Below are 17,818 nucleotides of genomic sequence, written 5' to 3' on the forward strand. Positions count from 1 at the left end.
AGATTTTAGAGGTGCCAAAGATGATGGGGGTACGGGATTTAATTTGGTATTGGATGAAGTGATATCAGTTTTTTGGTTCTTGTTAAGTTCATGGTTATGAAAAATTTTAGATTTTTTGGTTCTTGTTAAGTTCATGGTTATGAAAAATTTTAGATTTGGAAGCGTTTGGTGTTATCTTGATGTTCTAATGCCATCCTCGGGTGCTATAATTGGTTTAAATGATTTGTTGTCTTTTTTTTTTTTTAAGGAGGTTTGGGAGTGGGAATTTACACTTGGTTTTGTCAGCTTTAATCACTGAATCAAGTCAGATTAGATTAGATAAATTATTGTTTGTTGAGAAAGTTAAATGTTAGTGGTGATGACACAATAGAGAGGCACAATTGAACTTGGTGGAATTTAGGATAATTTTTATCGTTCATCCCTGAATTTTAATCCATGTTTTATTTTTATCTATTAACTTTAATTTGTTATTAAAAAATCTCTAAATTTTAATTTTGTTTTACAAAAAATCTTCTAACTTACAATAACAGTTTTTTATATTAAAAAATCCCTCTAAACTGCTATGTGATATATATAAATGCAGTTTTAATATTTTTCAGTAAAAGGTAAATTCTTCTCTTTTTGAGAAAACAGATTGTTATCATAACATTGACATTTTGTGATAGATCTAGATGGTGGTTGAAATAGTTGGTATTTTTTAATGTAAGAGTAAAAGAGGAAAAAGGATAATTTTATTTTTTCTCAATCCAAAAACTTATTATAGCAGGTTAAAAGAATTTTTGTGAAACAAAATTAAAATTTAAAATTTTTTTAATAATAAATTAAAGTTAAACGTCAGAAATGAGATGGGAGATAAATTTTAGGAATCAACTATAAAAATTACCCTAGAATTTGTGTTTGGTTAATGAAGTTGCTTTTATGAGAGATGATAAAAAAAAGCATTTTTGATGAAGCACTATTTTAGGTGATGATAAAAAAATTGTTTGAAAAATATTTAATTATTTTAATGTTGTTATAAATCAAATCTGTTAAATTTAATTTTAATATCTTATAATTAACATATTTAATAAAATAATTCTCTATATAATAATTTTAATAATAATACAAAATAGATCCTAAAATATTGAAAATGGAGCAATTGAAATTATTAATTTGGAAACGGTAAAAACTAATAATCAACCATAAAATTATCTGTTTTAAATTATGGAGATTTTTTTTAAATAATAATTAATTTATTAATATATCTTTATTTAATATACATAAAAAAATTAGATTGATAAAATTTAAAATAATTTAATAATGTGAGTTATTTAACTTAGGTCAAACAATATTACGAGTGAAAGCATATTGAGATAAGAGTAGAGGTGAGCATTCGGTTCAAATCGAATCGAACAAATCGAACCAAATTAAATTATGAAAATCGAATTACGTATTTTAGAAACCGAACTAAATCGAAATGGATGAAAAATCAAATCAAATCGAACCGCTCTATTTCAATTCAGTTCGGTTCAAATCAATCAGTTTTGATTTTTAATTGATTTTTAATTTAGACTTGATTTTCAAGTTATTTGATCTAATTTTGATTTTGGTTTGAACCTAATAATCATTAATCAGTAAAATTAAATAATTTATATATACAAAATTAAATATAATTCATAAATTTCTCATAAAAATAAATCAATTCAAAAATCAATTTGGTTCAATTTGAATATATAAAATTACTATTCGGTTTGGTTCAATTTTATCAAATTTTTTTCCTTCAAAATCGAACTGAACTGAAATAATCAAAATTTTTACAATATAAAATCAAACCGAACTGATTGAATTTTAAAATGAACTGATTGAACAGAATTGATTCGGTTTAAACCGAAATATGCTCACTCCTAAGTAAGAGTAAATAAAATTTATTACTCTATCTATCTATAAGTAATAGCTATATTTATAGTTTTTATGATAATTAAGAAAATAATTAAATAATCTTATTTTTATAAATAAAATTAATAATTTACTTAATTATTATTTTTTAAAAATTTAAAAAAATTAATATCAATGTGACAAATAATTGATTTAATCAAGAAAGAGATAGTAATGTTAGTTATAAAAAATTATATAAATATTTATTATATTTTATAAAAATAAAAGACAATTAAAAAAATAGTTAATTCTCTAATATTTTTTTAGATGTAATAGATAATTTTAAATAAAATAAAAAAATAAATATGATTATTATTTATAAAGAATAAAATATTTTAATTATATTAATTAGGTAAATTTTTTAAATTATGTGAAAAAAGACATAGGGGATACTATTTATCAGGCGAAATAATTTATTATTATTATTATTATTATTATAATAGCTGTGCATATTTGATGTCACATAACAGGAGCTACAGGCTACAGCCGTTCTTGTATGGTTTACATTCCTTCACTAAGAAGAAAAGAAGGGGACAAACTGTGAAATTATCAGAGTCAATCCCTCGATCGAAAAACTTCACACTGTAAATCGTGAATCCAATTCTACTCCCATGGCCGCCCAATCCTCCGCCGCGGCCACCACCAACATCATGCTTGCAATCTACGAGAAGAAAACCACTTCCCTTGATCTCTACCGTCCATTACGCAACTACATCTCTATGGTTTACTCCGAACGCGAGGCCCAGAACATCGAAGACGACCTCCAGACCCTTAAGGAGTATCGCTCCGACGTTGAACGCCAATCTGACCCTTCACCCACCTCCCGCCGTGATCTCCTTCAGAATTACTTCAAAGCCCTTTGCTTGGTCGAGACCCGCTTCCCCATCTCCCCCGATAAGGATCACATCAATACAGTAACGTTTATCTGGTACGACGCGTTTAAGCAGAAGCAGAAAGCGTCTCAGCAGAATATCCATTTGGAGAAGGCCGCGGTGCTGTTCAATTTGGGTGCCGTGTATAGTCAGATTGGGCTTTCGTTTGATCGGGCCACTGTAGAAGGGAGACGGCAGGCTATTCATGCGTTTATTGGTGCTGCAGGAGCGTTTGCTTATCTGAGAGATAATGCGGCGACCAAGGCTTCGATGGGGTCGAGTACCACCGTGGATGTGTCGGTAGAGTGCGCGGGGATGTTGGAGAGGCTGATGCTGGCTCAAGCGCAGGAGTGTGTGTTCGAGAATACCATTGCCAAAGGGAATACCCCAGGGGTTTGTGCGAAGATTGCTCGGCAGGTTGGTGGATTTTGCTTACTTTTCTTCAATTGATATATTGACTGGTGTCTTGTTTTGTGGATGGTGATTGTGGAATTTTAGAAGTTTTAGATTTTGGAATTTCTAAGGATCTGTAGTCTGATACTAATGGATATATCATGTGGCCTATCTAAAAGTGCTACATTTAGCTGAGTTGTGAGAATGGGTCGTTGAATAAATGTTTTCTTCATGTCACTTTTACTGGACTAATCTACTCTTAAGTCTGGCTAAAATGTTATTTGGGCTGCTGAAATGTTCTTTGAATCTTAGCAGCTTTGTGGTTAGTATTATGGTTGACGTAATTAGATCAGATAACTACTATAGGAACATGTAGTGAATGCATTATGGGCATAATGTTATAAAACTGCTATTGTCCTGAACTTTGTGAAGTTAATTGCTGTATCGGTCTTCCAGCAGTATGTTATTCATGCCTGTGGGCTATTGTTGAATCACATAATAGCTGTAGAAGCTGAATTTTTTTTATAGAGATCTGAAAGGAGCGGCAAAAACTTTTGCTTTTTGATGATTGATATAAAAATTTGTATAGTTAGATTATTTAACATCCATTAACTCAACCGCATTATGTGTGTAGGAGCCATGGATGTTATTCTTCACAATTATTTATAAACTCTATATTTGATTGAGCTATGACATGAAGATTTATGGGATTTTTCCCTGTTGATTTTGTGGTTGTTTGGATTCTTTTTAAGTTGCTTTGGAATGCAAATGATTGCAGGTTGGGCTGTACTATGAGGAAGCTTTAGCAGCATTGAATGTTGCACCTCTGAAGGATCATTTTGACAAGCCTTGGATTTCTCATGTCCAGTTGAAGGCAGCTCTATTCTATGCTGAAGCTTGTTATCGATATAGTTTAGAGCTACATGAGAAAGAAGAAATTGCTGAAGAAATTGCACGGTTGAGTAGTGGGATTAGTGCCTTAACTGAGGCAAAGAAAAACTTAAAAGGGGCTGCAGCACAGCTTCTGGATGCAATCAGCAAGCTGGAAGCCAATATCAATCGCAACCTGGAGAGAGCTGTGAAGGAAAACGATAGAGTCTATCTCATGAGGGTTCCTTCTCCAACTTCCTTATCTCCTCTTCCAGCATTTTCCATGGTGAAGCCAATGTCAATGAATGAGGTACTAGATGCAAGCAAGGAAAAGATGTTTGCAAGTCTTGTTCCAGACAGTAGTGCAAAAGCTCTTTCAAGGTACACAGAAATGGTTGATGACATCATCAGGACACAAGCTGAGAAATTACAGCAAGCTAGTGAGCTAACTCGCGTGAGGCTCAAGGAAATGGACCTTCCAGATTCAATTATTGCTTTGGAAGGAAATTTTACACTGCCAACAGATCTTAAAGAAGATGTGGAAGCAGTGCAGATTAGTGGGGGCCCAGCTGGTTTGGAAGCTGAGTTGCAACAACTTAGAGATTTGAGAAGGGTGAACCAAGAATTGCTGGTCCAGACTGAGGAGCTTTTGCAGAAAGAAGCAACAGAAGATGCTCAATTTAGAAATCAATTTGGTACACGGTGGACTAGGCCTCAGTCCAGCACTTTGACAAAGAACTTGCAGGATAGATTAAATAGATTTGCAGCCAACCTAAAGCAAGCTGCAGACAGTGATGGTAGAATTGAGCGATCTGTGAGGGATCATTCTACACTCATGTCAATCCTTGATCGCCGACCGGTATGTATTTTAAACAATACCGTTGTTTGTGATGTGTTTCATGGAAGACATAATTATTAGTTTTCATCTATGCGGATAATTATTTAGGGATTTGCATTATATTTTATTCCTGTCTTTTCATGCGGCATATGTGACTCAGCTTGATCTATGAACAAAAGAAAACCATTTGTGGGATTAAAAACCTATTTCTACTGTTTGATAAAAGGTCATGTTCTTAGAAGATACAAATGTTATATTCTGTTGCTGTACTACATGTTTAGTAATATTCATGTTGCTTGTGCTAATATCAGATAGAATCTGCTCTTCCAACTTTGGCTAGGCCAATAATGTCTTTGGATGCCAATGAAGATGCTATAGTGGGTTCTCTGAAGCAGAGCTTGGTACATTCTTCTTTCAATGCTAAACTTTGAGATTGATTTTTAATTTATAATTGTGTATCTTTTTTTTTTAATCCTCTTAACTGTGCCCTGAAAGAGGAAAAGAAGCAAGTAGGAAAAATTAACTGGGTGCTTCTTCTGTGCATGCATTATATCATTCAAGCTCTTCTTCTTTTTCTTCTCTCTCTCTCTCTCTCTCTCTCTCCCTCTTTTCTTTTTCTTTATCTTTTTTCTATTTATGCATTGCTTGTGCTTTAAGGGTGATGGAAAGGAAAGTTAATGAAGGTGAAGGAAGGGGATGAAGTGGAATGTAAATGATATGAAAGTTATTTTACCTTACTAAGGCCTTTGCAATGAAATGCTCCACATTTAAAAACTCGGCATTCCATCTTTAACCCCTATTTGAGGGTTAAGAAAAATGGATATTTAGAAGTTAATGAATGTAAATATTTAACTTCCATTTACACCCTAAAATAAACTCCCAAACAAGATTAAAGGTTAATTTCTATTTACATTCCACCCTTAACCTCCTCTAACCTACTCACATGCATATTGTTAAGCTTGTCATTGTTGTCTTCTTCTCTGGATGACATATGTTACTAGTTTCCCTGGAGCGTTTCATTGCGCGTGCCTTAGTAAGAATATATATTAGTTTTCAGGAACTAACTTGGAGTACTGCAATCGTTCCTGATGTCAACAATATAAAGCTTTGATAAAGATGAGAATGATCTAGTCACAGCTAGCGTATATCTAAAACAAATAACTGCACCAAAGAAAAAAGCAATGAAACTAAAACTTAAGATAGAAGTTTCTTTTATATGGCTGCAAGCCCCCAAGCTAAACTTGCTAGAATGTTGAAGGTTTCTTGGTATCTGTTGAGGATAGAATGTTGACATCACATTGTAGTATATTTGCTTGTGAAATAACAGAATTCCTGTAATTAGCAAGTGGAGCAATAAAATGAGTATTTTCTTAGGTGAACTAAAATCCTAGTCATCATTCAATAAATAAATGTGAATTGTGATAGAGATCAGACAGAAAGATGTGAACTAAAAACTTTATTATGTGAATATCAGAAAATATATTTTAATTAAGAAAAGTTGAGAGAGAATTATTGCTTTATTATCTAAGGAAGCTAAGAATGATTGAAGGTGAAAACCTGGACCCAGTCTGTGATAAATTCCATTTTTGGAGTTAGTTCTGACATGACTCACTCTTACACACAATTTACACTATTTGCTTCCTGAACTATGCAGAGGCAATTGGAGATTCTTGGTGCTCAAAGGGCAGGTCTAGAAGATATGCTCAAGGAGATGAAAAGGAAGGTTTGTATAAGTATCTCCTCACAGTCATACACTCAAAACCATTTTTTTTGTTCACACCAACTGTTTTTCCTTGTGGCTTTTTCTTTTTTCTTTTTTAAAGAATTTACTAAAATTAGGATGATGTATGAAACATGAGGTGGCGTGAACCTCACACTTATGGACTTTATAGATTCTTTTCATGATTCAACTTTGATTATCATTCACTCTTTGATTTCCATTTTCATCATGGCTGGCTGTAAATGTAAATGGACTTTATCTTCATCTGATGTTTAGGTCATGTCTATATGATTTCAGGATGACATACTACCAAAGTTGATGACATCCACTGGTTCCTATGAAGATCTTTTTAGGAAAGAGATAGCCAAATATGATCAAATCTGTGAGGACATTGCACAGAATATTGAGGCACAAGAACAAGTGTTGTTGCAAATTCAGGTCTGTTCCTTTCTTCTTCAATAGTCATTTGGTTATCTGCTTTAATATTTTGCTGATTTAACAGCTAGGAATGCTTGTCACCTTTTTAAAAAGCCTTAATGATAACTAGAAAATGTGCATTTTTGAATGGAAATTTCATTTTTTTTAATCATATTTGTGATGTTATTTTTCTTATGAGCATATACCCTTTTTAATTTGACACTCATTGCCACTGAGGTTTGCGGGTTTTATTTTTATGGTATTGCTCTTGGTGTATGTTGTAATTTGAACTTGGAAAGTAACTATGTATAGCTGGTAAGGGTCCCTTGGTGTAGCCCAAACATTAAATGAGAAGAAAAGGGGTGGGGGGTTACTAGGGCTGAGCAATAATCAGTTAAAATACAGAAACTAAACCCAATCATTTAAATTTTATTTTTTAAAAAATTCAATTCAATTTAGGTTATGAATACTGAAAATTTTGTTATTCTAGTTCGGATCGGTTTTGAAAGAAAAACTCAAAATAACTGAATTAAACCAAACCATACGTACATATAACTATAGCATATGCTACGCCATTAGGATTATAGTAAATTCTCTCACATTTCTTTTTGTCTCCAGCCATTCCCTTCTTCCCTCTCCTTTCTTTATTCACACCCTGCCTGTCTCGATTTCTCCTCCCACCCTCATGGCTTTTCATTGCAACTTTTGTCCTTTCTTTCGTCACATGGTTCACATCATAGATTCATCATAGACTCACCTGCGCCACTTTCATTGCATCACAACAGTCGCACATGGCCTACGCTTCCAGCGGGTCATCGCAAATCTTCCTGTCTTTGCTTTTGCACTCACGGCCATAGGCCATAAGTCATAACCTCCTGAAACTTTTATGTTGCAACATGGCAGCCATGGTTCATATTTGTTCCCATTCATTCTCTCTCTCTCTCTCTCTCTCTCTCTCTCTCTCTCTCTCTTGTGACGTTTCATATTTGTTTCAGAATTTTTTTTTTCAATGATGTTCGTTGCTTTGATTATTGATTTTGTTGTTCATAATCTAAATTATAATTGTTAAATTTTGATTAAGTGAGAAAGATATACGTAAATTCATATTAAAGGGTTGTGAATTGTGATTAGCCAGCTCAAGTTTCTCTTTTGATAGTTTCAATTTATTTTCCTGGGTTTGAAATTGAAACTATGTGTTGATTTTATGGTAGTTTAATATTTTTCCCCAAACCTTCCATCTAATCTCATAGAATCTAAAGGCAGAGAATGAAAAATGGGAGATTGGTAGGATCAATCTACTGAACCAAACCGAACCGATTTACTTTGGTTTGCTGGTCTCTTTAGTTCTGTTCAGTTTCTCATAAAATAAATTTTGCTTTTCAATTTTTTTGGTTTGTTTTGGAACCAAATCACTGGTTTGCATACCCCATAGGGATCACAACTACATTGACAGGACACCATTATAATCAACATGGATAAATTGGTTTTAACTGATTTTGTTCTGTTATTATTGAATCCTTGTTCCATAAACTACATCATTTGCATCTTTAGAATTGAATGAATTTATAAAATAAATTTTCATTTATTGAAGTTCTCTATCAAATTGTTAACATATTATCCAAACGCTTTCCCTTGTTAAACTATAGATTGTCCTTGTCTACAGGCTCAAAATGAGGAATTTTCTGTTGTCTTCAACCTTGAAGATTACAAAGGTATGTTTTGTTTTTATTTTTGTCCAAAATGAGTTCTCTTGGGATTGGGACCCATGCATTGGCAGCAGTTGAAACTAGCACATGAAACTTAGTAGCTTCAATTCCTCAAACTTCATCTATTTTTCCCCCCTTGTTTCTTTGAGGTTTTGATGATGGTATTTGCTTGGCTTTGCAATAGATTGAAGGATTTTATTTGTTGATTTTGGGTAACAGATAGTGAAAGGAGGGGGAGAGATTGAGGAAGAGAGGGGGAGGGAAAGAGAAGAGGAGACTAGGAGTGAGGGCACGTGAAAGGCAGAGAGAAAGAATGGGAAGGATAGATAAATATGCTTTTGGCAAATTTTTGAATTAAAAAATTAAGAAAAAAACGGAACCCATATCAATTTTCTAGTGTAAATCTAACCGAAATCTGGCATGAAAGATACTGTGCTTAAATTGATGTTTGGTAGGTTTTGTGATACAAATTGAAATGAAGGACTGCATCTTTACAACACCTAATTTGAGGAACTGTGGATGATATTAGGCCTTTAAAGAGTAGAAATTGGAGTTTATCATTCTTTGTAACCAGAATATGGGAGGTTATAATGTAGTTTGAGTTTCATATGTGAAATACTGTCAACGAGTATGCATATTAATTAGTTTCTTATTTGTTGGGCATATATAATGTTTCGAAGGTTGCCAGCATGTTTACATCAACCCTTTTATTTCTTCTTGTCAGATATTTCTCATATTTTGTAATGTGGCTCAAGCGAGTTTTCTATATTTTAAAAACTAGTTCAGTTTTATTTGAGTGCTTTACATCTTTCAATAAATCCATTTCAGGGAAATTAATGATAAATTGGGCAGTATTGTTAACTTTGTGGTTCTTTTTTACGATACATGTTCTTGCCATAAATTTGTCATGTTATTGTTTCAATCCTCATAGCCTCTTAGTAACAATGACATGAATATCTAGTTTCTGTTGTACTTCCCTTGATTGATTTTCCCTGCCTGGTCTTTGTTATGGCATGTTTCTCCTCAAAGGTCCTTAGTTTAGCTTAATATGAAAGAATATTTCTTGTTTTGATGATGCTTTCAGCCCACTTCTTTTATTGTAAAAGAAATACACCTCTTTTGACAAAGACTTCCCCTCCCAATTTTGTTTCAGCCTCTCGTGAGAAGTGTTATAAGCAGATACAGGCTGCTATAGCAAAGTACAGAGAAATAAAGGAGAACATCAATGAAGGATTGAAGTTCTATGTTACTCTTCAGGTAAAATATTGCAGTTGTTTGTAGCTGTAATTTTCAAGTTTTAAATTCCTGTGCTCATTGAGTTGAATATGTTGCCACTTCTTTATAGCTGTCTATGTAAGCAGCTTACTGTAATTAGGAAATGTGTATATCTTTTGGTGCATTATTTGAATTTCTCCCACTAAGCTCTTGCCCTAATGCTTAGAGAATGTGCCAAAGAAAAAAAATTTCTAAATCATATTTCTGAGTTGCAAATTAAGAATGGATTTATGTATGGAATATCTTTGTAACAGGATGCGATCACCAATGTCAAGCAGCAATGCAGTGATTTTGTGATGACCAGAAGCATCCAGTGCCGAGAAATGATTGAAGATGTACAGAGGCATATGGCAGGACTGAGTTTTCAGGACCGCAAGAGCACAGGTTCTTACAACTACCCTGCAGTGAACCAGGCCCATCAAACTCCAAGATCAAGTCCACCCCCTGCAGTTGATCCGCAAAACGTTCCCCATCCTCGCCCCCAAATGCCTTACTATCAGCCTCCTGAGCAGCCAACAATGCCGGGATACGCTCATCCTCCTGCCACTTATAGTGCTCCCCATCAGCCACCATCTTACCATATTCCCCCTGCTCCTGGTATGCCTTACCCTCCTCCACAGGTTCAACAACAGCCCCCAACAAGTCAGGAGTATGGCCAACCTGCCTATCCAGGGTGGCGGGGCCCATACTACAATGCTCATGGACAGCAACCTGGATCACTTCCTCGACCTCCATATACTGTTCCTAATCCATACCCCCCTCCACATCAAAGTGGCTACTATAAGCAATGATTGTGAAGTTTGTCATTTTTCTTTCTGGCAACTTCATTTGATAATTTGTGGTGCGATATTGGTCTTCATTTCATACTTTGTGGATAGATTGGATTCGGCTTAGCTCCCTGCATAATTATCTTGAGTAGCTAGTGGTCTGTTGATTAGCATAATCTTTTTTTTGTATCATTTCATGTGAATTCACAAGTTCTTGTTCAAAGTTTAACATGCATGTAGCTTATTAATTTGTGAAGTATTTTGAACATTATCCATTGATGCTTGTTTCTTTGATGTTGCACACATGTATAAAGGATGGGCAGTTTGGTTCACAAGCAGCTTACATGGAAATCATAAATAAATTGTCAATGAGTAGAAACTAGAGTCTGTATTATGCATTTTATAAATAGTAAGTTGGGAGTGATATACTAATTTATGATCTCTCAGCATAAGCAGGCCGTTTGAGCTCAATTTACATGCCCACTTAATTTGATTATGAATGGCCGAGTGGACACTACTTGGGATATTAGTTTGCCCTAATGATCAAAAGAAGTTCCTTATAATTGGATTTTTTGACTTCCCTTTTAAGGGAAATCTCCCCCAATCATTGCATAGGATTCAGCAATTCTTTAATCCCTTTTATCCTCTCTCCCTCTAACAAATTTTTGAAGGGAAGGAGGTGCTAAGTTTGAGTGCCCTAAATCCCCTTTCTGATGTGTGTTAGATTTATTGAAAATTGTGGATCACTGTCTCAAACCAACCATGAAATTAACGAACCCTTCCCAACAGGCCCTTAGGGGATAAGTAGGGGTGTGCGTTTAGAAATTGAAATTGAATTAAAATTTTAGTATGATTTCGGTTTAATTTTTCATTGCTTTGGTTTCGGTGTAGTATGATTTTTAATTCTTCGATTTTGGCTCAGTTCTGTAAAATTTCGACTCACACTTCAGTTCTTGAAATAATTTTATGTAATTATTTTTTTAAAAAATCATATTTGAATTAATATTTAAGTTTTGAATTGGGTTATTAATATATAATATATTATACAGTATATCTTTTAGCTATTTCTAGACTATGCAATATTTAATTAAAAAGTGCATATATAATTTAGGATTAAGTATATTATATAATAATATTATAAGTACATCATATAATATATGTAACGCTCTCACTTTAGTTAGTACATACATTCTACTGTTCCAATGAATAATGTCTGTTCGGACAGTCAGGATATCTAGAACTATACTTAAATTACGGTGAGAAGACATAAATTGATGAAATAAAGACCAAGTAAAATTAAGGAAAAGTAAAAGAAATGAAATGCTAATAGGTTAAAGGAGCAGGGACTACGACGATGGGTGACCGTATCGGGAAGCGACTGCGAAAACAGTTGCCGACCCGAGACCTGAGAGGAACCCTGTGAAATAAATTTTTGGGACAAAATTGAAGGCTCTATGAGATTTAAATGATATTAAAAATGCCAAAGAAAATTCAAGAAAATTAAGTCAATCGGTAGAGGAAATCATAACCGGATAAACACAATAAAGGGCATTTTGATCATTTTATTCTCAGAGTTGACCTTTGACCAAAATGTTAATTTAATTAAGTGAGATTAAGGTAATAAAACCTAAAGAAATATTGATAAAAATTTAATTAGAAATGAGTAGAGAAAAAAAGAAAGAAATAAGAATTAAAATTTCTATTTATTACTTAAGCATGACATCATGGATGATGTCATTAAAATTTACACTAATTAAAATTTATATATGGATGTAAGTGGATAAATATTTAAAGAAGAGACAAATTTGACTATTTAAAATCAGCTATATCTTCTTCTTCTTTCTATTTGGCTGAACCTCCATGGCCACTCCTTCCACCATTTTTTTCAAGCTTCAAGCTTGAATTTCTCTCTATCAATCCACTAAAATCCCTAGGCCCCTTCACTAAAAACTTATCCCACACTTTAAGGAAGCTCTAGGCAGCCAAGGAAGAGAGAAATATTGAAGTTTTCACAAGCTTGAAACTTTCTTGATCAATGTTAGTGCCTAATCTCTCTTCCTCCCATCATTAAACTTTGAATTGAAGCTAAGATGAGTTGATTGTGCATGGAAAATTAAGAAAATAATGAACTTGTGAGGTGACCAAATTTTCGGGAGCCTTGAGACATGAGGATATAATGAATTTAATTGATATTAAATTTGCCTATGGATGGTGTTTGATATGTATAATTGATAACCATGATGATTAGATGTGAGTTATATGAATTAAGTAATGTTAAGTTAGGGTTTTGACCTAACTTTGAGACTTTTATGTTATGGCTTGAAATTGAGAATGTTGAGATGACTTGTTGCCTATTAGAAGTGCTATGAATACCAATTAAAGTTTGGGAGTTGGAGGAATTGAAAATTTGGGAGTGTGTTTTCATGCAGGTTTTGGGACTAATGAGTCTAGTGTCAATATTGAGCTATAAATAGACTTGTGTTGCTCTAATTGGTATGAGGCCAATTGAAGATAAAACTAGGGTCAAAATGCCTCATTTTTCATGAAGAAACTATGTCCAAAATGTAACACCCTCACTTTAGTAAGTCCGTACATTCTACTGTTCAGTGATCGATGTCGGTCCGGACAACTAAAACGTCTGGAAAAATATTTAGACTAGAGTGAGGAGTCATAAATAACTCAAATAATAATAAGAAAAATTTAGAAAAAATTTTAGAAATAAAATACAACCAAGTTAAATGAGCCGGTGCCCTAGCGATGGGTAACCTAGTAGGAAGTTGTGGTCTTCGTAGCTAGGAGCCCTAAACCCGGGAGAAAATTCATAAAATAATTTTTAGAACTCTAGAGAAAAATCATTGAGGTTTTGATGGCATTAGAATGCCAAGAAAATGCTTAGGAAAATTTTTAGATCGGAACAGATGATTTTGGCTCAATCAGCCAAATGGAGGGCATTTTGGTCATTTCGTCCTCAGAGATGATTTTTGGCCAACTTGTCCACTTAAATAAATAATTTATATGACATAAAATATGAATAAATACTACTAAAAATTTAATTCAAAATGATTAGAAAAGAAAGAAGAAGAAAATGGAAATAAATACCTAATTATGACATAAGATGATGTCATTTAACATTCTCCAACCAATCAAATTTTAAAAAGCATATTTAAAACAAATAAAATGAAATAAATACCAATAAAATTCAGTTGTCTTCTACCTTAATCCAAACTAGCCGAAAATGTCTCTTTCTCCTCCATAAACATTTTCTTTCATCTCTCTCTTCCATTTCCCATGAATTCTCACTACTAAACCCTAAGTATCTTTCATTAAAACTTGTCTACACCTCTTGGGAAAGTGTTTGGCTGCCAAGAAAAGCCAAGAAAGTGAAGGAAAATTTAAGATTGGATAAGAGAAAATTATGCTCACACAAGGGTTAGTGCTTAATCCTTCTTCTTTTCTTTAGATTTTGTGTTAGTCTCATGAATTATGCTAGGAAATTGATAAATTGAACAAATATGTGCATGTTAGGGCAACTCCCCATTTTTGGCAGCCATGAGAGGGTTAGGGTTTTGAAGGTTTAGTTTCAATTAAATTTGTAGATTAATGTTAATTGATGTGTATATTGAGTTAGATGATGTTGTATATGTATTACATGAGATTTAAAAAAGTTATAAGTTAGGGTTTAGTATGAAAATTGGAAATTTGATGATATGTTAATAAATTGATGTTGTTGAGATCAATTATGGACTATTTGAAGTACATGAATGTGATTTGAGGTTGGTAGTAGTGTGGAATGGTGGTATTGGGAGTGTTGTGTTTATGCAGGATTTTCTAGATCTTGAGTCCAGTGTGGTTTTGTAGGATTTTCTAGATCTTGAGTCCAGTGTGGTTTTTAGGCCATAAGTAGAGTTGTGTTACTCCAATTAGTGTGAGACCAATTGGAGATGAAACCTAAGATAATTTGACACAACTTTAATGAAGCAACCTTGCCCAGAAAACAAACTTAGGATGACCTAAAAATTGGCCAAATTTGGGTAACCAATTCTGGACCTGGTAAAAGTGACCAAATGAACAGTGTTTGTTTATTTGCTCATAACTCAGTGTAGAAAGGTCCAATTGACCTGAAATTTATATCAATGGAAAGCTTAGACAATTTAGAACAACCTTCATGTGGAACAAAAACTCAAAATCTGGACTTAACCTAATGGAATTATCCACCAAAGTCAAGACACCAAATCTGGCAGAACCAATTCTGGCTAGAATTCTAGGTACAGGTCAATCCGGCCAGTTATGGTAAAATGGCCATAACTTGAGCTAAAAAACTCCAAATGGAGTGATTCAAAAAGGAAAATTGAACTAAACACAATAAGGAACAACTTTGATTAAGAATATTTGGCCAAATTCTCACTGTAGAATTGCCTAATGGAATAGTGAATTCTAACACCCAAAACTGAAATTTTTTATTTATTTCCTATTGGTTAGAAGTATTGATTGGCAACCAATGCCAATACTTTTGTGAACCAAAATGTAGAAATTTCATGTGGTTAGAACTCATGTAACTGTTATGTATGAGAAAGTTAATTTTTGAAGGAAAATGGTAATGTGAATAGTAACCTCAATGATATAGGAAATGGCATAATAAATTAGAAAAGCTATTAGGATGGTTAATATAGATAATGCGATTAATGAAATAATTATTATAAATTGTGATCAATATGAATGACATAATGAATGAATAAATGAATCATATTAATGTATGAATGAGATATTAGTTCTCATTATTGTAGAAAGGACTAATATTTTGAGTACAATGGTATAAAAGGATAATTGATGTGAATTGCGATCATATGAATGATCAAATGAGTATATAAATTATAATTGGAATTTTTCATGAAATAATGAAGTCATAAAACACAATATATTAACATTTAATGGTACTATGTACCCATATATTGCTTAGACAAGTGTGTCAGATTGGATAGATTGGCATGCCAATAGGGTATTATTTTAGCAGTACTGCGTAAGGCTTTATGCCAGTATTCATGGCTTTATGCCCGCACTCATGGTATGCCCGATTATATGTTATCATGGTTTTTGGCCATACTAATATGTTATCATGGCTCTTAGGCCATACTGACTGCATACATAATTGACGATTTGCGTCCCATGGTATGACGGCCCGAGGCACTGCGGTGTCCAGTGCCAACGACCTATTATCCAGTTTAGTAAGCTTGTCATAGGTTACTTGGGCAGTGAAATTTATTGAAATAAGTTAAGAATATTAGCAACTGAAAATATTAGCAATTAAATAAATGAGTAAGAATATTTAAAATAAATTAGATTAGTTATTTAGTAGAAAGAATTGAAATGAATTGGAACGATATTAAAATTTAATTATTATGAATTAATTTGCGATAACCTAGAAAGTATTGAATGAAATGATAAAAAGATTTGCAAAAAGAGATATAAGTATATTACTACTGTGAATTTAGGAATAAATTACTTCTTAAGAGGAATAAATTAGAACGAAAGATAGAAATTAGAACGAAAGATAGTTGATACTAGAAGTATTATATTAAATTAAATTAAATTTCAGAGTATCCAAAGTATAATCAATTTCTTTCTTTATTTGTATATTATTTTCTTTGTTATATTATTGCACCACTAAGCAGCAATGCTTAGCGCGATGGATTTGTTTCCCTCGCGCAGGTACTGAAGACAAAGACTAGTGGACATTAGACTGAGATTTTGGAGTTCGGATCTGCAGAAGTGTCAGAAGTGCTCAAGGTTGTCACCTCCTCACTAATACATGTAGATAGAGCTCACATTAGTCATATTATGTAATTTTTGCATTATAATTATTTATTATATTGTAATGAAAATTAGGAAATTGTATGTAATATGCACCTAATGTAAATTACAAATTTATTCAATTAGTTTGCAAATTATGTAAACTAATGAAATAGAGAATTTTGATATATGTAATAAGCATGAATGAATTTGTAAAAAGGAGTATGGATTTGAGTTATATAATGATTTTTGAAATGATGATATGAGTATGGATGAATTATTGTATGGAAAATATTGTTAAGATTTTTAAATAGGTAAATAGTAAAATACGTCAAACGGTATTAGAATAGGGAAAACTCCGTTGGTTTCTCCTTAGATAAATAATTGATATTAAAATATAACGAGAACAAATTATTAAAGGAATAAAGTAAGATAAAATAGGGTGCTTTGGCACCAAATGTGATATGTCTTGCTCGGCTACACTTTAGTTGGGTAAGGGGTGTCACACAAAAACTGTCTCCAAATTGACCTAAAAACTACTTGAATTCGGTTGACCATACCCGAAACCCAGAAAAATGACCATGTTTATTTGGCCATAACTCTCTCTAGAAAGGTCAGAATGACCTGATTTTTATACCATTGGAAATGCTAGATATTGTAGCACAACTTTCATGGAAAACACAAAACCTAGATCCGCCTCTAACCAAATCAATTTGCTAGCACAAATTAGGTTAACAAAACTGTCCAGAACCAAATTGTCCAGAAATTCTGGATTTAAGCTTATCCGATCAGTTTTGACAAAAATATTATAACTTGGTCCAAAAAAGTTCAAATGCAATAAAACCAGTGCCAAAATTTTTATAAGACATAAATCTACAATATTGGTGGACCAAAACCTAGAAAAAAAGGAAACTTGGTCAAATTTCTAGAACAAGTCAGCACACCAAAACTTGGAATTAGACTAAACTATCACTTGACCCCAGAATAGTTTTTAGACCATATCTCCCACTAGGAATCTCCAATTGGGATGAGCCAAATTTTTCTAGAAACCTAAGAAACGGGGCTTCAACTTTAGTTTAGAAACTTTCCTCAGATTGTGAGTATAAGAACCCTAAAATAGGAGTCAAAACCACTAACCTGAACCTGGAATCCTATAGACACGGGGTACTTGAGTCAGGCAAGTTAGTTTGTTATAATTAATTCTATAAAACTTAAAAAATTGTAATTCAAAAATTTGAGTGATCCTAAGATATAGGGTA

The 17,818-nt window shown here is 33.2% G+C and overlaps 1 protein-coding gene across 1 annotated transcript; it reads left to right on the forward strand.

The window, feature by feature from the left end:
- The first annotated feature begins 2,377 nt into the window (after positions 1 to 2,377).
- Positions 2,378 to 11,047, forward strand: LOC110650698 (vacuolar-sorting protein BRO1-like). The gene is made up of 8 exons (XM_021805800.2): positions 2,378 to 3,203; positions 3,958 to 4,908; positions 5,199 to 5,288; positions 6,542 to 6,610; positions 6,905 to 7,045; positions 8,688 to 8,736; positions 9,884 to 9,987; positions 10,260 to 11,047. Exons 1-8 carry the CDS (start codon positions 2,526 to 2,528, stop codon positions 10,794 to 10,796), a joined length of 2,619 nt encoding a protein of 872 aa, XP_021661492.2. The 5' UTR covers positions 2,378 to 2,525; the 3' UTR covers positions 10,797 to 11,047.
- Positions 11,048 to 17,818: the final 6,771 nt, after the last annotated feature.

Source organism: Hevea brasiliensis, chromosome 17 (genome assembly GCF_030052815.1).
Source record: "Hevea brasiliensis isolate MT/VB/25A 57/8 chromosome 17, ASM3005281v1, whole genome shotgun sequence".
In the NCBI taxonomy this organism is placed as follows: domain Eukaryota; kingdom Viridiplantae; phylum Streptophyta; class Magnoliopsida; order Malpighiales; family Euphorbiaceae; genus Hevea; species Hevea brasiliensis.